This window comes from Coloeus monedula, assembly GCF_965178545.1.
Source record: "Coloeus monedula genome assembly, chromosome: Z".
In the NCBI taxonomy this organism is placed as follows: domain Eukaryota; kingdom Metazoa; phylum Chordata; class Aves; order Passeriformes; family Corvidae; genus Coloeus; species Coloeus monedula.
In genome coordinates this window covers 76,757,042-76,780,546 of record NC_138822.1, presented here as the reverse complement: position 1 = coordinate 76,780,546, position 23,505 = coordinate 76,757,042, and the positions used below count along the sequence as shown (strand labels likewise).

The 23,505-nt window shown below is 42.0% G+C and overlaps 1 protein-coding gene across 1 annotated transcript in view; it reads left to right on the top strand.

Moving 5' to 3' along the window:
• Nucleotides 1–23,505, top strand: part of DNAI1 (dynein axonemal intermediate chain 1) — a gene marked incomplete at both ends in the record, with an annotated part of 138,155 nt that overhangs the window by 49,531 nt on the left and 65,119 nt on the right. Inside the window, one exon of the mRNA XM_082301716.1 lies at nt 13,435–13,682. Within this exon, the coding sequence (XP_082157842.1) occupies nt 13,435–13,682 (248 nt within the window). The remainder of the gene's footprint in view (nt 1–13,434; nt 13,683–23,505) is intronic.

Genomic DNA, 23,505 nt, shown 5'->3' with positions numbered 1-23,505 from the left:
AAAACTCTGCCTTACAGTTAAATTCTCAAACAATTCAGTTTGGCTTATTAAGGAGAAGATTAAGTGGTGATTTGATTACTGTCCATTAATTACTTGAAGGGAAAGGAAGGAGTTATCTTATAGAAAAGAACTCTTTCATCTTACTTTTTCATCTAGGACATAATCTAGCAACTGGAAGTAGAATTCAGAGATCTCCGAAAACTGGAAATGAATTTTTAATGGTGGAAGTAATTAAGCATAGGAACAAATAAAGGATTTATTCATCACAACTATCTCATTTAGCCTTAGAATTTACCAATCTGCATTGAACACATTCCATCATTAATTCTAGCAATATGTAAGTTACTTTGTAAGCTCCTGAAGTTAGATGGCTTGTCATTATTCCTAGGGCAGAATGGTACAAAGAAAATGTAAAAGGCCCCATTAAAGACTTTTTCTTCAAAGACTTTTCTGTCTTTTGTTCTGGAGATGAGTGTGGATCATTTTTCAACAGAATGCATTAGTAAAAACCTGAAGGAAATCTATCTAATTTAATGTTTTCATTAGTTGAAACTTGTGAGATGTTCAGACTTCTTAGCTTAGCTTTCTTGCTGCTGTAAAGCAAAACCACTTGTTCTACAATGTAAAATCTTCCTCTGTTGGTCCCTTCTTAGGGAACTCAGTCGTACTTTTCAGTTCTTCTCTTCATGCTTGGTAATATTTACTAGGCTGCCAAACTGTATAACCAGAAATACCTGGATGCTAACCTCCACTGATTCATATGATAGACCACTTCAGGTTAAGATTCTATCAAGAATACTTTGAAAATTCTGGCCATTGAAAAATAAGTGCAGATCAAATTTGCATTTTTTTGGAAACTTTTAACATCAAAACAATATGAAAAACTACACATCTTATGTGATTGGTTTTTTTTTTTAAATTACTTTGCATGGTGTGTTCTCATGGATATCACTTTGCTTTAGCATATGTGAGAAAGGATAAATGTATTTTTTAGGGTATTGTAGAATGAAGTCAACTACAGAAGGTAGGAATAAAAAGTATTCAGGGGTGCTTAACTGTATCAGTGAGGGAGCAAAGTGGTGAATCATTTAAGTAGCTTTGTGCTGTTTGATCCTTTACACTTCTGTTTTTCTGGCTATTAGACAAGCTGAATACAACTTTGCTGTGTGAAGAACTTGTGGCTCAGTCTGTATGACTGGATAATATATGTATCCTTAATTTTTCAATATTATCATGCTAGACTTAAATCATTGATGAAACTTAGTAAGTGGCTGCTGTTGCGAAAAGGCTCACCTGCAATAAAAGAAAGGCAGCAGATATTACTCCAAGAGCTATTGCAAGGTCCTGAGTTATTCTTACCAGATTCCTCCAGGTATGAGACAGCTGGCTGGGATTCACTGACATTCTCCAGCTTCTCCCATCAAATGGTGCATGATGGAGTGGTTTCCACTACTGCTTAAGAGATCTTCATAGAGGGACAGTTGTATCAGCTCTTGTATTGTTTGGTGAGTTCTTAAAAGAGAAGCCAGCACAGTAGATTCTCAGGGTGCTGATTCTGATCCCCACCTTGGCTCCCACTAGACAAGAGAGGAATTGTATGGTGCAGAACATGCTTTCTAGATGCTATGTAGTCCCAGGCTTCTTCTGCTGGAGGGATGCTGGAGGGAAGACTGATTGCCCAACAGCAGCCTGGCTGGTGGAGATGGGAGATAATGGCGACATAAATTCCCCTGTTAATTCCCACAACAGATCCATGTGTTGGCCAGAGCCAGATCTGGTTTAGGTGTTGGTTGTCTTCTCAGAGCTGCAAGTCTAAAAGTTGGCTGTCATTAGAGGAAGATGAAAGTTTCTTATGTGGATAAATACCTGATAGGGGGAGTGACAAAACCAGAGATGAACTCCTCTCAGTGGTATCGAGTGAAAGGCAAGTCAGTGGATGTGAACTGAGATAGATGAAAGTCCCTTTAAACATAAGCTAGAACTTCTTTACTGTGAGGGTGGCTCAGCAGAAGAACAGTATTTCCACTCTAGAGAGGCTATGGAGATAACCCCTTGCAGTTTTTAAAGACCTGACAACACAGTCCTGGACATCATGCTCTGACTGACACTGCTTTAGGCAAGCAGAATTGGACTAGATGTTCTCCAGAAGTACCTTCAAGCCTCAGGTATCTTGTGATTCTGTGATTTTTTTCTTTCTTTTTCATCTTTTATCCATCATATCTAAGTGTAAGCCAAAATTTGGCCCATATTTTGCATAGATACTCAATGCTTTGTGTGAGTCTTTTGGAACAGTTCCATTCCCTAGTAGTGGCTTGTTGCTCTTTGGAAATTTCACTCTGAAGTACCGTCTGTCTTTTTGCCATAGCTATCTTTTTCCCCCTGACCTTTTTACTTGGTCAAAGGATTGAAAGCTATTGCTTTGTTGCAGTATACAGAGCAAACTGATGTTACTCAGGCAATTTGGGGTTAAGGAAGGCCAAGGTAAAGCTGGAACTGAACCTGGCAAGGGACACAAAAAAGATCAGGAAAAGCTTCTATAGATATATTAACCAGAAGAGGAAGGTCAAAGGAGGTGCTACCCGCCCACCCCCCCCCCCCCCCAAAATAAAAATGATGGAAAACTGGTAACAACAAATGAGGAAAAGGCTGAGATACTCAGCAACATTTTTGCCTTAGTCTTCAATGGCAGCCTCTCTTACCACACCTCTTAAGTGGATGAACAGCAGGATTGGGACTGGGGGAGCAAAGTCCCTCCCACTGTAAGAGAAGATCAGGTTCCTGGCCACCTGAGTGTACGTAAGTCTTTGGGACCTCGATGATGTGGTTGCCAAGCCACTCTCCACGATATTTGAAAAGTCATGACAGATGAAATCCCAGGTGACTGGAAAAGGGAAGCCATTGTACTTATCTTGAGAAATGATAGAAAGGAGGACTTCAGGAACTACTGGTCTGTCAGCCTCCCCTCTGTGCCTGGGAAGATCATGGAGCAGATCCTCCTAGAAACTCTAGTAAGGCACATGGAGGACAGGGAGGTGAATGGGGGTAACCAGCACGGCTTCACAAGGGTAAGTCCTACCTGACAAACCAGAGGCCTTCTGTGATGCAGTGACCTCAGGATTGGACAAGGAAGGGATTAGAGATGTCATTTATCTGGACTTCTCTGAAGCCTTTGTCACAGTCCCCCACAATATCCTTTTCTTAAATTGGAGGGAGATGGATTTGAGGGATGGACTGTTGGGTGGTGAGGCATTGGTTGGATAATCACATTGGGAGAGTAGCGGTCTGTATCTCAGAGTCCCAGTGGACATCAGTGACAAGAGGAGTCTTTCACAGATCCATTCTGGGACCAGTGTTTTTTAATATCTTCATAAATGGCATAGACAGAGGGATCAAGTGCACCCGCAGCAAGTTTGATGACAACACCTGAAGGATGGGATGCCATCCAGAGGGACCCGGACAAGCTCGAGGAGTGGGTCCATGGGAACATCATAAAGTTCAAGGTCATGTGCAAGGTGCTGCACCTGGGTCAGGGCAACCCCCGGTATCAGCACAGGCTGGGCATGAACAGACCCAAAGCAGCCCTGCCCAGAAGGACTTGGGGGTGCTGTGGGTGAGAGGCTGGACATGCCCCGGCCATGGCACTCACAGCCCAGAGAGCCAAACGTGTCCTGGGCTGCATCCAGAGCCCCGTGGGCAGCAGGGGAGGGAGGGGATTCTGCCCCTCTGCTCCATTCTGCTGAGACCCACCTGGAGCACTGCATCCAGCTCTGGGGTCCCAGCACAGGAGGGACAGGGACCTGCTGGAGCCACTCCAGAGGGGAGGCTACCAAGATGGTCAGAGGGATGGAACATCTCTGCTGTGAGAAAAGGCTGAGAGAATTGGGGTTGTTCAGCCTGGAAAGGAGTGGGCTTCAGAGTTTTCTGTGGCCTTCCAGTATCTGGAAGGAGCCTACAAGGACTATTTACAAGAATGTGTAATGACAGAACAAGGATGAATGGCTTCAAACTGAAAGAGAGTAGGTGTAGATTAAATATTGGGAAGAAATTCTTTACTGTGAGGGTGGTGAGGCACTGGCACAGGTTGCCCAGAGAAGCTGTGGATGCCCCATCCCTGGAAGTGTTCTAGACCAGGTTGGATGGGGCTTGGAACAGCCTGGTCTAGTGGAAGGCATCCCTGCCCATGTCAGGGGAATTGGAACAAGAGATCTTTAAGGTTCCTTCCAGCTCAGGCCATTCTATGATTCCGTGATTCTGTTTGAGACTAACAAATACTTAGGTATTTCTGTTTTCTTTCTTTTTTCTTTTTTTTTTTTTTTTGCATAAGTTTTTTCTCTGAAATTTACTTTTAGTAGCTCTTAAAAGCTACTTATGCTAACTCCCAATTATACACTTAACATACCTGCTGAAGATACATAATATTTCATGTACTAAAAATAAAAGCAAGCAAACCCCCCCCCCCCCAGTTTCTGTCAAAGAAGTGAATATCTGGTTTATACCCCAGCCTTATACAAAGAGAAATGCTGAAAAATATTGTCCAAATTTAATGTTCAGTAGCTGGTTGCACAGAAAAATGGGAAGAGGTCCATTAGGGACCTGGGAGATGCTTAGCTACAAATTAGTGGGGGCCTAGGCAGTCCTCTAGTTGAAATATCCCTGATTTTATGCCCTGTTTTTATACGTTTCCCTAAACATTTGATGTTAACCACTGCTGCAAACAGGTTAGGGGTAGGTGTTGGATCTGTAATGGCTACTCTTAATTTTCATGGTTCATGCTAGTGCAAAATTGACTGCATGCCCATATATATCATTCTGCTTCTTCCTTGCTCCTCTATCAAATCTGAGTCTTTTGCCAAATGTCTTCAGAAATGTTCTCAGAGCTGCTGTGTCATTTCTCATTGTCTCCTCCATGGCCTGAGCTGTATATGTCCATCTCATCAGGTATCATCTGTCTGCTTCCAAGAGACCACAGCACTGCCATAGAACGCTGACTTTCCTGTCTCTTAATTATGGAATACATAAGCATCTCCTGCAGTGTGTGCATCCCCCTCAGAGCTGTTATGGTCAGGAATACTAAAATGCTGACAGCCTGGCTTGTTTGCAAGCTGGTGTGATTATCCAGAGGCAGCACATTTGTAGATGTCCATTTGTGGCATGATCCTGGGAATTTCTAAACGATGCGTGCCACCTGGAAGCTCCTTACTTAGCCACTTGATGGCACTCTTAAATATTTAGTTGGTTGCAAACGCTCTCAAACGTGCCAGTTTCGTAGAACAGGGATAGAGGAAACAGAGCCTCAGGTATTAAACAGTGAAATACCATCAGAATTGGAGCTTATGTCAACGAATACAAGAAAAACAGGAGCAAAAGTTCAGCTGATTGTGCTAAATGCTGCCCGGTGTGTAACAGGAGGATTAACACCTGTCTGGCTTTCCAGCTCCAAAGTGTTCTGCAGAGACAAGTGCTTCTCTCAGCCTTTCCTTATGGGAGAGGTGTGCTCCATCTTTTTGATCATCTTGGTGGCCTCCTCTGGACTCACTCCAGCAAGTTGAGGTCTGATATGCTGAAGACCCCAGAGCTGGCTGCAGCACTCCAGGTGGGGTCTCACGACAGCAGAACAGAGGGACAGAATCCCTTCCCTCATCTTGATGTTAGCTTTCATAACACACAGCCAACTGTAAAGTTGTGCCCTTATGAGCATCTTATTTAAAGAAGAAAATTTAAGGAAGAATTATAGTGTGTGCTAGACCCATGATGCAAAAGCCTGTCTGGTCAGAATGAGAAAACTCTGCTTTTATATAGAGCATTGCAAACTCAGCCAAGTCACATACTTGTCCTTTTTTTGCACTGCTCACCTGCTCACCTCACTCTCAGGGGAGAGCTGAGATGAAAGCCAGATCTTCCTGCTCTTTTCAGGAAAGTGCTACATCTTTTCATTCCCTTCTCCCCTGTTTTTGTTTGCTTTTGAGCCTCTGCTTTCACATGCACTGACAAACAGTGCATGGTTCCAGGTGGTTCCTAAATACGCATTTTTGTTGACCTAGTTGACTGTGGTTTTTCTTGTATTACTCTGCCAGACTTTATTTTAGAGTCAGAAAGGCTATGTATGTCTATCCATCTGTGCTTCTGAGGTGTGTCTTGCCTCTGACATATGCAGGGCCCACAGCACATATTAGGACTGCAACAAGGCCTCAGGACATGTATAAATTACAGCTTGCCTCATCATCTATCAATTTTGTCTTCTCTAAAATATCCAGAAGACTTTGAAATTCTGGTTTTGTACCTCTCTTATCTGAACGGCAAGTTCTGTGCTTCCTAAGAGCCCCAGCTAAAAATGTTAACTGGATCAGGAGTAACAGGGATTAGTCAAGCAGCTGGTGAAAGGTGTCAAGCAGAATGTTAAATTTGACATTCAAGCATCTGAATCAGCATAAGCCAAAATGATCTATCATTTGCCTCCTCTGCACTGGTGGACTTGCTCAGCATTTGCAGATCTTTGCAGTACCAATACTGCTAACTGGAGGGTACAGATTTCCTTGTGACAGGAAATGCCTGTGCTCACAGAGTTCAGGCTAGTGCAGGTGGTCTCAACAGGGGTGTTCAACTTTCGCTGACAAATGTCAGAAAATAAATGGAATTTATTGGTGGAATTATCATCTGAGGCAGTGTCTCAGAGGGGGTGCTGTAGTAGCCCTGGAGCTAGGCATTGTTTTCATTGGTCCTCTGGATGGGAATATAAACTCACAGCACGTGAAACATGTGACTGATGAAAAGGCAGGTGAAGTTGTAAATCATGCTGGGAACAGAGCTGTCATACAGAGTGATTAATGTTGTGGTAAACTGGAATTACTCAAAGCAAATGCATTTTAATTCACTCAAATATAATACTATCCCTCTCTAGACAAAAAGGAGTGTTGTATTTTGGAAGGCAGCAATTCTTAAAAAAAAAAAGGAAAAAACCCCACTTTTGTGGACAAGTAAGAAATTTGAGTCTCCACTGAAGTATCTTGGCAAGGAGGCTGAACATGATTCTGGTGTGCAAACAGGGAATCCTGAATAGCAGTAGATATATTATTTAAACATTAGTGAAACTAATACTGGAATATTATGTTTGATTTGAGAGCCAACATTTTTCAAAGCATGCAGAAAAACGGTAGTTGAGAAAGAACCCCAAGCTGATTCAAGAGTTGGAGAGTGTGCCCCAAAGGGGGAGAGAGAAAAACATCCAGTTGAAATTTGGACTCAAAATTAATTATGTCTGGCCCTTGCACAAATCCTAGCCATGTGATATCCTCCACTTATCTCTGGAAAGTTTCTTAATATTCTAGTCTTCTCCATGTCTGCTGTGAAGTAGCTTTCTGTTTGCAGCTCTGGAGGCAGTGCATTTCACTGCTGTGGCAAAGTTAATATTGGTTCCTGGCTTTTTGCTAAGCAGCCTCCTCTATGCAGTAGTGGTGAAAATAAATCGGATTTTTGAGTTCAGGCTGTGATGGTTATCAAAAGTATGCTGAAATGTGACTAGTGTTCAGTTTTTAAAGTGTCTTGATGAAGAGAAGCAGCAGATATGAAAGAAGTCCTTTATCCAGTCAAGGTAGGCATGGTAAGAATTAGCAGTGGCAAGCCAGGTAAGTCAAGTAAGGAATTAGGTGCAGCTTTTTAATCACTCAAAGTGATTAAATGTCAAAACAAGCTGAAAAATGGAACAGTGGCTTCTCTGTCTTTTGAGATCTTCATATGAAGTATGCATATACTTGCCAAAACCAAGTTATCAGGCTCAAAACAGGATATGCCAATAACATTTTTGGATCTGTGAAAAAGAGGAGGCCAGGCTTTCTGGCCTTGAGTTACAAAGTAATGAGTTCTCAAAACATTTTCTTTTCTGGGAAAGGACTGTTTTGAAAGTCCAATATTCATATTTTTGTTGCCCACAATATGGTTCACAGCCTGATCCATAGTGGTGTGGGATATATCAACACAGCATTGTGTACACAAGTATGGTGTAGTCGAGTACTTCTGGGCATTTAAGGGAATAGAAACAGAATGAACACCAATGATCCTAATTTAACTTTCTCAGGGATCCTGGGATGTGGTCTGCTTGAGCACAGCCCTCTGAAGTCCCAGCTCTGTTCCCTGTTCTAGCTTGCTGTAGTGTCTTTGGCAGTCCCCTCCACTGCCCTTTCTCATTCTGTAAAAAGGAGTGCTGCGTATACAGCCTTAAAGCACTCTCAAATGCTATAAAACTTTGAGATATTATTGTTACTCCCAAAGAGCTTTGAAAACACATTCAGCACTTGCGCAAAATCTCTGAGCTCTTGGAAAGATTTGTTCTTTCCTGATTTTTCAGAACTATTGGCAATACAGTTAAGCTCGAAGTGCCAGCTGTTTCCTTTGTTACAGCACACCAATTCTGCAACTGCAGCAAAGTGTGGAATTGGCACAGCTTTTAAAAATAAGCGAGGAGAGAATCTCACTAGAGCAGTGCAAGGTCATTCAACTTGTTTCACAGTGGGTTAGATTAGCCTATGCTCAGTGCCCTGCTGCACAGGGTTTACTCACTGATAAAAAAAATCATATTGAAAATTCACTAATTTGTGACTTGCTCAGTCATCTGTCTGTGCTATGCAGATGGAAGCACAGGAATATTCTTGGACTGTGCTCAGGGTTTTGAAGATTTTCAATTTGCTAGGGAAAATTTGATGGTTTTTGTTTTTTGTCCTCTATACTTTAAATATTGTAAAGACAAATAAATAGCTGAGATGTGTCTTTGGCTACCAAAATTTTTGTCTTTGAAACTGATCTCTCCTCCACAGAGGAGACTGCCTCACCAAATGTAGAGCACAACCAGCCCCTTCCCTTGGCTTCTTAGAAAACCAGTCCTAAAGGATAGAGCCCCAGCCAGCCAGCTCATCAAAGCATGAGTGTATCTGGGAGAGTTGAAGTGCTTGTGTAGCTGTGATGCTCAGAAACAATCAGCTGTTCACAAATGTACTTCATCTTGCTTTTTTTTCCAGATGGGCTTCTGGAGGACACAGGACAGATTTTAGGCACCAGCAGTTCTTTTTAGCATGGTGATATCTTGGTCCAAGCTGTATCAGCGAGACAGCTGGCAGACTTGAATTTTAGAAAGCCATCACAGGATCACAGTATCACAGGATCTAAGATATAAGGCTGGAGTGTTTTGGGTTTTAAATCCTCCGAAGAGAAAGTAATTTGCCATAGCATTGGCTTCTTGTGTAGTAAAAACTCCTACTTTAACTCATGACCGTGGGTGGTACCCACATTGAGATTTATTATGTGGCTGCAGGATTTAAACTAAGCATTGTGCTTTTTAACTTGAGGACGCTGTTGCCTTGAGCATAGTGGTTCAGCCAGTAAGCATTTTGGAGGAAATGGAAGAAAACCATGTAATGTACATCTCATGGCTTTGTTCCTGAACAAGGCCGGAAAGATACAAATAGAATTTTTAAAAAAATTTCTCCAGCAAACAAAAGACTTTGTTCTGATATTGGACATTTGCTGATTCTTTTGAATTTAGCTAAGGAGTAATATAAATGAAAAATCCATTAAAACAGGCACTTAAGCATCAGGCAAAAGATTCAGATGCTTTTCAGATTATTACTTTGCATAAACTATTTGGTGATATCCCAATGATATTCTGGGATATTTTTCTACCACTACAGTACTTTTCTGAAAAGGGTTTGGGGTGAATCTCTCCAGCTTTAAAAGGAAATGCAGAGGAGTATTTTAGACAGTGGTCATAGTTGGTTTGAAACCTGTTTCTGTTTGCATGTGATGCTTACAGGCTCAGTTCTCCATGTTGAGATCAGTAATCATGCTATCTGCATCTTTCCTTAGCAAAACTTGTCTTCCCCATGTACACTTGTTACATGTCAGGGTCTAAAATTTAATCTCTGCTCAGGTGAACACTGAGGGATCCTCATGGCAGCGAGGGTCTGTCCACTCTCTTCTTCTTGCTGTGCTGTCTTGTGTCTTCCTGTAAAGAACAAGTCCTGCTGGCACTGATTATCAGAAAAACTGTGTAATATCTCTAATATCTCCAGCCCTTGTATCTCAGGGAAAAAAAAGCCAGTTTGCACTTTGTGGATCTGCTTAGGGCGAATATTTGCTACTCTTCCAGTCCATACTGGTGCATCCATGAGGTGCAGAGCAGCTGTCTCAGGTTTGAAGCTGCTGCTTTCACTTCCAACAGTGGTTCACCACTGTCAGCTTGGTGCCTTAGGTTTTAACTTTTATATTTTTCAAATTCTGTATTGCTTAGTGTGTAACTCCGAAGTTTCTTGTAGCCCGTTAACTTCTGCTCTCTCATGCTATGTAGACATAACAAAGTCTCTCCGGGCCTGCTTTCCAAGGTCACTCAGACCGTCCTAGGCCCAAAAAGTATAAACCAAAGAGCAAGAGGGGCAAGTTACATCACTAAACTGAAGCTTTAATTGGAGAATTAACCCTGATATGCAAATGAACCAAACCTATAAAAGTGTGAAGAACTCGGGACCTGTTGTCCATCTCGGGGTCCATCTTGGCAATAGCCTCTGGCTCCCCAGCCAGGGGGTACCTTTGAAGGCCTTTCAAATAAATACCTACCTTATTCCCTTACTCCTGTCTAGTCTCTGTTTCTAGGAGGCCTCTTAAGGCATCAAGCTTTTGGATCTGCACTTTTTTGCTTGGCTGTGCTCTCTGATCTTCCAACATTGATTCACCCTGCATCCTGAGAGTCTGTCTGCCCAATGTTTTGGGGCAAAGTGCAGTACTCTGCTTGTTTTTACTGAAAACCAAAAACCTTTCTCTCGAAACTGCTGCTCTTCAAAGCTATACCACAGATATGCTGCTGTGGATATGTACTGTGCTTGCCATTCTGGAACACTGAATATCACTAATGAAATAAGCCCCTTTTGAAATTATTTATTAAAGAATATGTTGGTATGTCACAGGTTAGTACTCTGGATGAGAATTCACCCTTCATTAAAATGGATTTATATGCCTATGCTCAGCAGGTCAGTCTGTGTGATGCTGTCATGCTTCAGTGTTAATTGTGGGTTATTCTCATCACATTGCCTTTCATCAGGAATAAGCTTTACATACTTTAGTGATCATATTATTCAGCCTTATGTGCGGTATTCACACATCTGTGATTTAACCCACATTCCTGATATTTGGTAACATCAAGGAGACAATGAGTAGGATTCAGCTCTTAGTTTAAGGTGGTTTTAACTTTCAGTAGTGGCCACTGCAGTCAGTGGAGCCTAGACAGTAAATCAGCACCCATAGAAAACTCTCCTTTAAGATGCTACTGGTACTGATGGCAGGAGAAACTTGGACTCTGAGTGCACAGACAGTCATACACAGACCTGCATTTGAGTGTCATAATCTGCAAACTGGACCCTGCATTTCACTCTGCCAGAGCCTCTTCCCAAGGCTTTGTTTTTCCCCTGCCAGACTAACCCCCAGATGGACTTGCTGAAGCTGCTGAGCTATTTCACCTGATGAAGACCTACTCTATCACCTTTAACTGAGAAATGTGGGTGGACTCTGTTCCTGTCTGATCACTGGGGAGAGAACCACCTCCAAAACACAACTTAGATCTTTGGTGGCTGAATCACCCCCTGTAGAGGTGTCTCCTCTGCTGTCTGTGCAAGGAACATGGGGGCAGCTCTTGAACCTCCTCAGCACAGTGCTAACAGATAGAAAATTACTGTATGCTACAGGCCTTTTGGGAATATGCCTGGCTGATCATCTCACTCCAAGAGAAATAAGAGCATGGAATAAGTTGAATTCAAAGGCTATCCAACAAATTTGACTTCATTATGCTCTGAGCCACTCCTGATGGTCATTTCCACAGCCTTCTGAAGTGTTTTTGCTTCTGAGGTGAGCACAGATTCATCCTTATCATTCATGGACCTCAACTAAATATCAGTTCAATGACATTACTTGGCTAAGAACAAAGACAATTCTGTGAATTAAAAGAACTGGGAAATCTCTGATGGAGAAAGTATCTTCCTTTTCAGCTAGAATTCTAAGAATAAGCTTCCCCTTCATTAAAAAAAAAAAAAAAAAAAAAAAAAAAAATTAGAAATGTCATTTGGGGTCAGATACGTTTAAAGTAATGCCAGTTTTGAAATCTCACCTTTCTGCAAAATAGAGAAACCATTTTCCTCATCTGTGCCCAGTACAGAGAGACCTGTGAGAAGATTCTATTTCAACAATCTAGTATGAAGCAGCAGTAACAGTTTTGTTAATGTGTGTTTCTTTACTGGTTCTTTGAATGGTTTTACGTGGCCCTGTTACACATGAAGTACACAATATCTGTACCTGCATGCTGGCTTGGAATCAGTTTACTTCTAAGGAGAGTTCTCTAAAGTTGGCGTTATCACTGGAGTACACATTTACCTGATCCTGCAGGTTGGCCAAAATGTTAAGAAAGGTAGGAAGCACTTTTAATAGGAGAGGGCTGTTCTGGAAACAGAATGTGTAGTAAGTGCTTGAAGCACAGAAAGCAGTAAATTTATTACCCGTATACTGTGTGCCTGAGGGCACTGCCAGTAATAAAAAGCACTAGATGGCTAGGATGCTCTCAGAGGCAGCATTGTTTTCATAGATTAGCAAAGTTCCTTCTTTGTTTCTGGAGAGCTTATCTACATCAACAGCTTTTCTTTCCCTTTCAGAGAATTTGGAAATTGTCTTTTTACATGATCGAAATACCCTAAGAATTGGAGAGACAGTCAGGGCATGATAAGAAAGCACACAAAAGAAAGATGGTCCTACTGAGAAAGGGGAGAGCTAATTTCAGGCAGCACAAAGAAAAGGTGAAAGTAAATAGAAAAAGGATTGGAAAGTCTTGGCAAAAAAAAGAGTTTCTGTGCCAAGCAGGGAGATGTTGGACATAAACAGAAAATAAAGCTATGGTCACTTTTACATTGTCCAGTTATGAGCAATGGCAATTGATATAATGCTTTACAGATACATTAATGAAATGTTTTTCTTTGAAAAAGTAGTGGAGACTGAAATATCGAATACTGCCAATTCAGAAATTGAAATGGTGCTATCCTTGATTCTGCCTGTATGTCTGCAGTGTAGTGAAATCCTAGCCCACAGAAAGAAGTGTAATCCTAGCCCAAAGAAAGAAGTGCCCACAAAATTCTTCCTTTCCTCCACACTTCTCCAAGGCTTCACAGCTCTCTCTCCTTGAAAAAAGCACACTAAAACAGTAGTTCTTCTGCATAAGTACATTGTGCCTATGTCCTGGGGGTGGCATATCAGTGGCGGAAAGGATGTTCAGATGTAGGCACACCAATATGATAATTTGGTCCTGTGATTGGTACCTTTGCCTTCAGGTAGGTTTTAGGCATGGGTGGGAGCTGTCTGTTTCTACGTTTCAGTAGCTGAGGATCCTGGAAACTGATCTGACATCTCCTTGTTTAGATGACTTCATGAAGCAGGGCCATGGCATGCTCCTCCTCTACACCCTGAAGAACCCCTCCTTCCCAGAGTACTCCTTCAGCAGTGAGAGTGGCGTCATGTGCTTGGACTTCCACAGTGACCACCCCTACCTCCTGGCAGTGGGCTTTTACGATGGCAATGTGGCCATCTTCAATCTGAAGAAGCCAGCCTCCCAGCCCAGCTACAAGAGTAGTGCCAAGTCAGGGAAGCACACAGAGCCAGTGTGGCAGGTAAGGGTGCTTTTCCTTTCCTGTGACTGGGCTTTGAATTGGACAGAGTTTGGGCACAGCCGGAAAACTCCTGTATGCGGAAAGGTGCTGTTTTAGTACATGTGATTGATTAAGTTGTATTTCAAGCTAATTTTGAAGTATGCATAAAGGCAAAGCAACTGCATGAATCCTTGGTCCTCAGTAGAAACTAAATGTGTGAGCAGAAGTTTGCTATAAACAATTATTTCTCCTTAGTTTTCATTATTATAATTGACTTCTTTTTTGAGAAGAATTGGTATCCTCTATATGTACCAGCATGCAATGATATTTGTATTCCAAACAGAAAATCACAGGACAGCAAGTGATAAGCAGTGCATAAAAACAGGGAAAACAAGTATATCAGCCTAAAAGAGAGCTCTGTTGGGCACAGTAAGTCCAGGGGCAGCTGCCTGTGGAACTGGCTGCTAGCAGGATTCAAGACACACTACCTTGTAGTTGACCTTTTAGCTGACCTTGAATTACTGTAGTGAATTCAGAACTGTGATGTGCAGGTGATGTTCTTAAACTAATGCCACTCTCATCTGTCAGAAAGAGCCACCAGATGGGTGGTACTGTGAAGGGTCAGGGTGAGTATGTTGCTACATCCGGCTAATTAGCTATGTCTGCAATGTAATCTGAGCTCAGATTGAGGCACTGGAAGGTGTATGTGCTTTTGATTTTGTTTATAGCAGTAGAAGCATGGCAGCACATATTTCAACATGGTCTGTATCAGCCTGTTGAGTTGCAGGAGTGTGTCTTTTGTTTGCTATCCTGGACTAAAGGTATTGCTGCAGTGACTATTGTTGTCACCTGAGTTAGGCTGGCTGATACAGTCATATGTCAGTGTTCCTTGAACTTTGACACATGCCTTCCACGGATTGTCCCCTAGCCATGGCTTCTGGTTATTGCATCTTCCAGTAAAAGTCCGAGAAATCAAGGGTACCTGGTGGGACTACAGATGAATGTGGAATATGCCAAGAGCAAGACCTGTGCTTGCTATAAACAGAGAGTTTGTACAAATGTAACATTTCAGAGAAGACATGAATTTTATATTTCCTGCCTGTCTATCCAAAGCTTTTCCTCTAGCAGATATTTATAGCTCTTCCAACAGGTTAACGTAGTAGTTCGGTCTTGGGTTGTTATCATAATACAGTCTGTCAGGTATGCACACGCACACACACACACACACACACACACACACACACACACACACACAAAGAAAACTTCTGAGCTTTTCCCACTGCCATTTAGGCTTCCAGTAAAAAAGCCAGGCCAAATAGTAAGTGCTACGTGAAGTTTTTCATGGTCTTGCTGCAGCATGCTGTGGGAGGTCACAGCTGTTACTGCACATTAGAGACACAAAAATCCCAGATCATTTTTGCCCCAGATGATATTGGAAAGGACAGTGTATGCTGAGGCCATGTTATTAGCAGCCTCTTCCCTACAGATGAGGAGCAGATACATTCAGCAGTGGAGGTAGTCTGCATGGGGTTTTTAGGGGTAGGTTTATGTGTACCACTTGGCAGCAGTGGGGCACAGAAGTGAAATAAAATAATTAGGCACTCTAGGAAGATAGCTCTGAAAAGAGAGAAGCTACTCCATGGGTAGGGATAGATGTGGCTATGAGTAGACTGTAGTTCCTGCTTCTTTATTTCCACAGGTTGAGTGCTGAGAATCATTTCTATTTGTTTTCTTCGAAAATAAGAAAATTTCTCTGAGCAATCTGGTCCAGTGGAAGGTGTCCCTGTCCATGGCAAGGGGGTTGGAACAAGATGGTCTTTAAAGTCCCTTCCAACCCAAACCATTCTGTGATTCTGTGATTAAAGTACCAATATTTTTACTAAACTTTACAATTTTTAACTTGCTACAAAACCAGCGAGCCAAGTTAGTAGTTAGATGATTGTACAACAATCCGAAGACCTTGTACCTCTGTTGGAAAGATCTGAAGTGTAAGCATTTGTCAATATAAGCCAAAAGGTTTAGAAAAGGCTTTTGCTCCATTCAATGTGATGAAAAGCAGCATGGACTATCTGTTAGGTTGAGACATTTGATTGTTATTCCTCATTCAGCATCAGATGATTCTAGAAAGTGATGCCTTTTTTCTCATATTTAGCTCAAAGATCTTATATTCTCGCCCACCAAGACACCACTAGTCTCAAGCCCAGTCTTTGTCTAGATACTAGACCTGAAAAAAATCCCCCTTTTTTGTAGAGAAAATGAACAAAGTAGAAAAGTAACAATGTTATTCTGAGCAATTAGGAGCCTTTGTTCTCTGGACTGCCTGGCTTTTTTCTTTTGAAACAATGCAGCCGTTTCACGGTGGAAACAAAATGGGAAGTGGGTAAAGCAGACTGACAGCTCTTTTCTTGTGCTATTTCATCTTCAGTGACTTAGTAATATCTCAGTTCGTTTGCATAAAACAAAGCTGATGTAATGTTCCCGTTGTTAAGAGCAAAATAAAATAACACAAATTTTCTAATTCCGTTACCTAAGAAAGAGTTTGTCTGCCTGATACCACTCCCTGTTTTTTTAAAGAGCATAGCAATGGTTTCTTATTGATTTGGCAATTGTCTCCCATGTATTAACTGCATTTTAAATAATGGAAAATTCTAGCCTGTTTTAAATTACACATTTCTAATTGCTTATTACTAACTGGTGAGGATCCAAAACCTCAGAGAGGAAAAAACAAAGAGGAATAAACACGTACATAGACATGTGAATGTATATGCATGCAGTGCAATATGGCTAATACCACCAAAACTCAGGTATCACAGGAGCACAGAACTAGAAATGGGGTTCCAAGTCAGAGAATTCAGGTTTCTACCTTTGAATGTAAAAACCAGTTTAAAAGGAGTCACTTCCTGGAAAGCTGTGTCAAACCTGTCACGTTCTGCTGGGAAAAAGCCTATGTGGCATTAACCTAAACTCCACTTTAATCAAAATAATGCTCAAGTAGTAAGAAAAATCCTCACACTCCCATCATCTCTGAGTAGGCCTACAAAGCAAGTCCCTGAACAGTGTATTTTTTTGAGCCAATGGCTCGATCCCAGGGATTGGCTCCAGAGATTAATGAGGTTGGCCAGTGTGAAGCTGCTGGAGTAGACTTTGGCAGCCAGAGGCCACAGGAGCTGTGTTCTCTGGGAAGAAGCAACACCTTGCTGGGAAAGGGCTCTCAGCGCAGAGCATCTCCTTTTTCTAGCTTTAAAATTTTTTCTTTCTCCTTTCTTTCTAAAAGAATAATGATTAGGTTTTATTTACAGCTGAGAAGAGTGCTTTTTCTCTTACCTTTCTACACTGCGGTATACTAAATACTTTAGGATTGAAGTATTTGGAAGCTGGAACAGTTCAGAATCAGGAAATGATAACTGAAACTGTGTGTCAGGGTTTGTTTCTGTTGTTCAATCTCCTTCCTAAAACACGTGTTATTTGACAGATTTGTTTTCACTGTGTACTTCTATTTTACTTTCACATCAAGCCAAAAGGATGCTATTGCTGCTGAGACTAGTACAGAGCCAATAATGCTTCAGAGGGTTGGAAATCATTTTTTATTTTACTTGTTCACCATCAGAATTACTGACGAAATTCCTATTGCAGAGTGTTGACCCTAGGATCTGCAAATAGAACATTTCTTTCGGTTGTGCTTCAAGCAAATCTCAGCTGCCGCGGGCATGCCTGTGTGAACAGCACGGTTTGGAATTGCTATGGAGACATCACTGGTTAGAAACACAACTTTGTTCATTGTTGATTTACTGAAGCTGATCTGGCCTCCCTGAGGAGCTGATACCGTGGAGCTTCAGATGGCATCCTGAGAGAATTATTTTCTGCGCGATATTCATGCGTGGGAAGAGAAAGGGGTGGCCACTGCAGGCTAATTCTTCACCAAATGCCAGTCAGGTTAGATGTGATGCTCATGGTTTGGACGAAGAGGTCAAAGCAAGATGGTAATAGCCTGAAAACGGCCAAAGGAAACTGAAAGGAGCATCAGTTTGCAGAATAGTTTTCCAGCAGAACTTGTGGAAGTCCCATCTCAAGCGTCAACCTGACAAAACACACCTGAAATTGCTCACTGGAGTTTGTCTCATAATTGTGTGATCCCTTCTACTTGTCTATTTCCTATGTTCCAATCTAAGTTCTTGAATAAATCTACACTGAACTTTCACAGTGTGTGAAGCCATCCCAGACTCACTGAAGTCTTGTTTCACTGATAGAAGTAAATGAAAATTCCTTTAAAGTTGTCACAGCCTGCTGTTCTTTTACCCCATTCTGTGTTTCTGCACAGCTCCACAAAAAAGGTCTTTATGGGAAGCTGATTGAATTTGCTGCACTTAGGAGAAAAAAAAAAGCATTTTGTTCATAATCCACTGTCACACCAGCACATTGTTTCTTTTCTGGTGATGGGCATTCTCCTAAATCTGTCATCTGCAGTCAGACAGATTTTGCAGCTTGCATTGCCTCTGAGATGTTACTGCTTCACATAATATTTGGTTTCTTTGGCTTCAGGCAAACAAATTGTTTGATGCAAAGGAAATAAAAGTATAAGACAGAAGGTTGCTACCAAGGTCAGAGTAAAGATCAGCTGTCTCAGAACAGCCTCAACACCCCTTCTGTTGCCTTCACTAAGAAGCACAAAACAGGTGTTTGCTGAGGGTAGTTCAGTGAAAAAAAATCTCTTTCAACTCTGTGATGATACTGCTAGGGGATAACTCTAGAGGAGAAATAGAAATCTGGAGAAGAAAGGAAAGCAACAGAGACCTGAAGCAAAGGAATCTAAACCCAAGATAAGGGGGCAGAATGTAGCCTGAAGGCAAAATAGAGCAGAAATCTGATTGTGAGGATCATTTAGCACCAAACCTCTACAGTAATGCAAGGCAACTGTGTTTCTTATATTGGGTCAGTTCAATGTCTGCACAGAGGACCTTTATCTTCATCTCCAGCTTTCTACTACATTTTTCATGCCACCAGCCCTGCCTTGCATACCTAGCCCAGTGCAAACAGGGCAAAAAGTCTAATTAATTTCTGACATCCCAGGAGTAAAAGACACCACTGTATCTTCACCAGAGGGATCACTTCACTCATTCTGCACTTGCACAGAAGTAGAAAGCAGTGAGAAGAGCATCCATGGACCAGTCAGCAGGCATTTGGAGTCCAGAGATCTCAATCTGTCAGAGGCTTCCTTGTTGGAGCAGTCCTGAGCTGCAGTCCTGCTCCCTACACTGAGTTCTGTGTCCAGCAACAAGTTGTTGCAGCAGCAGTTGTCCTGTCTGGTGAGTACCTAACTCTGGGTTCCTCACTGCAGCACCATGAGGCATTTAGTGACTGAAAAACATCAGTTGTGTCCCTGTTCTCTCCTGGAGGGAGCTGGGGAGGAAAGGCTGTGCTTGGGAAGAGTTGCCATGTACTTGTTGTAAGGTCAAGACCAGCAGCTTTCTGGTTGTCGTCAGTCACTGTGAGAGCTCACTACAGGCACAGCCCTACTGGAGGAAATCCTGTCTCCCACAGAGTTAATGTCCATAATTTTTTGGAAAGGCTCTGCTGAGCCACAAAAATTCATTCAGAAGCTTTGGGCTCATTTATGCACAGTAGAGAAGGTGGAAATTGCAAGACACTCCTGTGGCAGAAATGTTGGGTAAAATCTTTTGCAGCATGCTTGTACCTTGTCCAAAACTGTTGAACACTTTTTAAGCCACTATAGGTTAGGAAATGTAAGCATCCGAATGCTTATTCCCAAATCTCTTTGACAATAATGAACAAAATCCCTTATAGTTTAACTTTGACATTGTACTTTTTGAGATGGTATCTAACTGTGTCTTCTGGAGATTCAGAAATTATTCATGGTTATTTTTAAATTGTGCCTAGGGTATGGATTGTTTTGGGTTAGAAATTGTCCAGCAAAGTGTCCATTGCAGATCGTGTAATATTTGTCTAAAAAATGAGCACATTTTGCTTTGATGCCGTATTTCCCTCTATACTTCATTCAGATGCTGAACTGCTTTTCTACCCTCTGCTCTCACGATTCCTTGCTAAATAGATTCTTCTCTCATGCTACTCTTACGCCTCTTCCTTTTACTTAAGATCCAAATCATTTTACTGTGGGTTTTCAGGTTGACTATTTCTTTTCTGGTGTCTCTAAGCAAAATACAAGAAACTTTATTTGCCTGTTAGTTGCACTGGGACTAATTTGTGGAGAAAACTTCACTTTTAAAATTTAAAAGTCCTTTCAAGCCTTGCAATGTTGGAAGATGCTAGCCTGAGGTTTAAAATATCAGAGAAGTTGTAATGCATTTGTTTGGTTGCCTGGATCTTTGAATTCTATTCTGCTGCTTTATAGTGTATATATAAACACACTGATGGGTCTTAATGGCTGTTATACAGCCTGTGGAACAACAGAATGCTGCTCTGAAGAGGATGAAATAAAAGCAAGAGAATGATAATGGCAGAGCTAGACGCAAGTTGGGCAGGGATGGTGCAGGCAAGGTCACATTGATACATAGTGAGGTGTAGGGATCTGGGTCTGGCCGTGACTCCCATTCTTCTCCCACCCCCGGAGCCATGGTCAGCTGCCACAGATTGATGTAGTGTCCAGGGCTCTCAGCATCCAACAGGCCCCAGGAGAGTCTCTCCCCATCCCTGGTGCAAGTCCACTCGATCCTGTGGTGATGGGAACCTTCTCAGGCATATTGCAGACACCGTCTCTGATGTAGCAGCATCAGGCAGCTGGGGGGTTTGGATGTGAGCCTGCCTGCCCTGTGTGTCTGCTTTTCCTGCACACAGAGTGGGAAACATATTTTGTCTATTGTAAATTGGGAATCTTGCACCACGAGCACAGTCAGAATTGAAACCAAGAGCTGTGAATTGCAACTGGTTAAATACCCCTGAGCTTTGTTGGCCTCTGGCACACATTGCTCAGCTGCATGCTGTGTCTGACATGGGAACATAGCCACTGACAGGACAAACAGGTGTCACTCTAATGTCTGGTTCCTCCCTTCTCATCTGTTGACATGCCAGCCTAATAAATACACTGGGCAGTGCTGTGAAGGGAATAAGCACGCAGATTCCTAGTGAAACACTGTACAAAGCAGAGCATTCGAATCCCAGCAGGAAGAAAACAAACTGAAAGTAGGGCCAGCCTTATCCAATGCTATTTATAACTGAGCTCTGCTTCCTTCAGATAAATCTGAGTCTCTGAAGCATGAGCAATGCACAAGCCTCAGGCTGGGCCTTTGACCTGCTTCAGTGGCACTCCTATGTCCGTGCTCTCTGCTTACTGCTGAGTGCCTCCCACTATCACCAAAAGTGCCTTTTAGTAGGAAAGGTTCTGCTGCCCTTTTTCTGCACCCCAAATTTGTGTAACCTGATGCAGTGGACCTAATTCCTTGCTCCTCTCGGCTGACCTTGCACTCCTGAGTTCACTGATGCTCAAGAGATAGAACCTGGTCCTCCGAGTCCCAGGAAGATCCCATCGAGGTGGAGGGTGCTTGATCTAGGTGTAGAAGAGCAGTGTTTTTTGGAAGATGGGTGTTTCTGGGACTAAATATGATATGGGAGTTTATCTTAGAGTGTTTCCTCATTGCTGTTGAGCTAATCTAGTTGTTTTCCTTCAGCTATCAGGAAGTTTTCAAAGACTTTGGAGGCCAAACCCCTGAGAATGCTTGTAGTAAAACTTGTAAGTAGCCATATGCTGCTAGAAGGAGGGAAATAATTTGCAAAATTATTAGATGGGAAGTTCCTGCTATTTCCTGTAGCCAGAACAACCATATTCCACCAGATAGGCCCAGTATTTGGTGGTACCCATAAATAAAGTCATCATCCAGCCTCATGCCCATGATGCAGGTGCCTGACAGCCTGGAGCTGCTCCTGGAGCATCCAGGAGGTGCTGGGCTGTGTTTTCTATTCCAAGGGGTTTTGAGATGCTTTTCCTTATCATAGGAATTCTGAAAGAATTCTTCCTCCTGCACCTCTTTTTTTGGTGAGATATGATCCTGCCTAGCTGGCTGCCTTGGCTGCTGCCTGATTTCTTTGTAGATCAAGTACCTGCCTTTGTTTCAGTACCTGTTTACTGTTACCAAGCCTGTCAGCCACCCTGACTCTCCTAACTACCATGTTCATTATCACAAACATACGGTGGGTCAAGTAAGGAGACACCTGAGTAAATCCCTGCCTCTGCTGCAGATAGGATGGAAGGGGGTCCTTTAGGTCAGAGTTGCTCATTAAAGATGTAAGAGAAATGCAGGAAGCCCAAACTGACTGAGAGACATTGGAATCTTTGAGCACTTTGATATTCATCAGATGTCTCAACCATTTCCTCTCTAAGGCAAACACTACAGCCAAATATTTAAATATTACTGACTCACCTTAGATGGAGTTACTCCTTGTAGACCTTACCTCTTCAATGGCTTCTGTCATGGAGGCAAGTTTACTTCCTAAGCAAATTGAACTGATACATTCTGTCTTGTTGCAAGATTTAATGGTAAAATGTCAACAAATTTTTCTACAAAAGACTGAACAGCACTGAGAACCATCCTTTGCTTAGCAGCTCCCTTTTCTGCAGATTCCTGTCATAGCTGAAACATTTGCATTTAAAAGAAAACCCAGTTTTTAAGATAGGAACATTTTTCAATGAATTTATTTTTAAGTAACAAGTAATTTTCCTTCATCTCTCCCCATCAACTTTTACTCACACTCAAAAGACTTGTTTTCTATACAAAGCAGTCTCATCTATTGCAGTGAACAAAGCAGTCACAGTGTGATTGAACATGACACACAATAAACATGTGAGAGGTGAGACTGAATTTAAAATAAAACCAAACCTTCCTTTCGGGAACTGGGGAACTGTTTGTGAGCCACAGAAATGAGAAGTGGCAGAGGCCTTGAGAGTGTCCTCTTCCTCCCATCATGCTCACAGATGTTGTGTTATCATTCCTGACAAGTTTTCTTCAAAATGAGACTGGGCAGTCTAGCTGTCTTCACCAGTATTAACAGACTGGAGTCATGGCCTTCTGTGTCTTACATGGTACGTACTTCCTAATACATGTGAAAATATTTCTATGCCACTCCAGTAGTATCACTTTGCTAATTCCCTCACCAGCCACTGATACTTTTCTGCACTACTGTCACTTAGCTGGAAATTCCCTAATTTCTACATGTTTAATGCTTTCTTCTTCCTGTTTGTGTCCCTCTGCCCTTGTCTTTATCACATTTCACCTTATTATTTTCAGATTATGTCTCCAGTTTTTCAAGATAATTTTGAGTCCTTGTCCTAATGGAATTCAATGTCTTTTAACTGCATCATCTGCAAACATTCCGTGTATTTTGCAATTCAGTATGAAACTTACTAATGAAAATATTGTATAGAACTGAACCCGGAATAGTCCCTTGTGGGAACCATCTAGAGATGTTTTCCCAACTGGTCAAGAAATCACTGTCTAAACTCTCGGGAAATCATTTTCAAGCACTCATCCATGTCATAGTAATTCCTTATCTTTCTTCTGAATACATCACAGGGAGTATGCCAAAATCCTTACAAAATTAAAGATAACAAATCTACTCTTTCTTTTAGACCTGTTACTCTGAAAAGGAAGGAAATAAATTCTCTTTGACAAGGTCTTTTCTTGAGGAGACCACATTCACTGATTCTCATTTTCTTGTCCTGTATGTATGGATGGATGACTTAATACTTTGTTCCAGCTCTCAAAGTTCAGCATTAGGCTGACTCATCCACTGTCCTTTAACCTATCCTTCAAGACAGGTTTATTTTGTGTTTCCTGTGGGCATTTTTGCTATGCTCCTGTCCCCCAGGACCTCTACT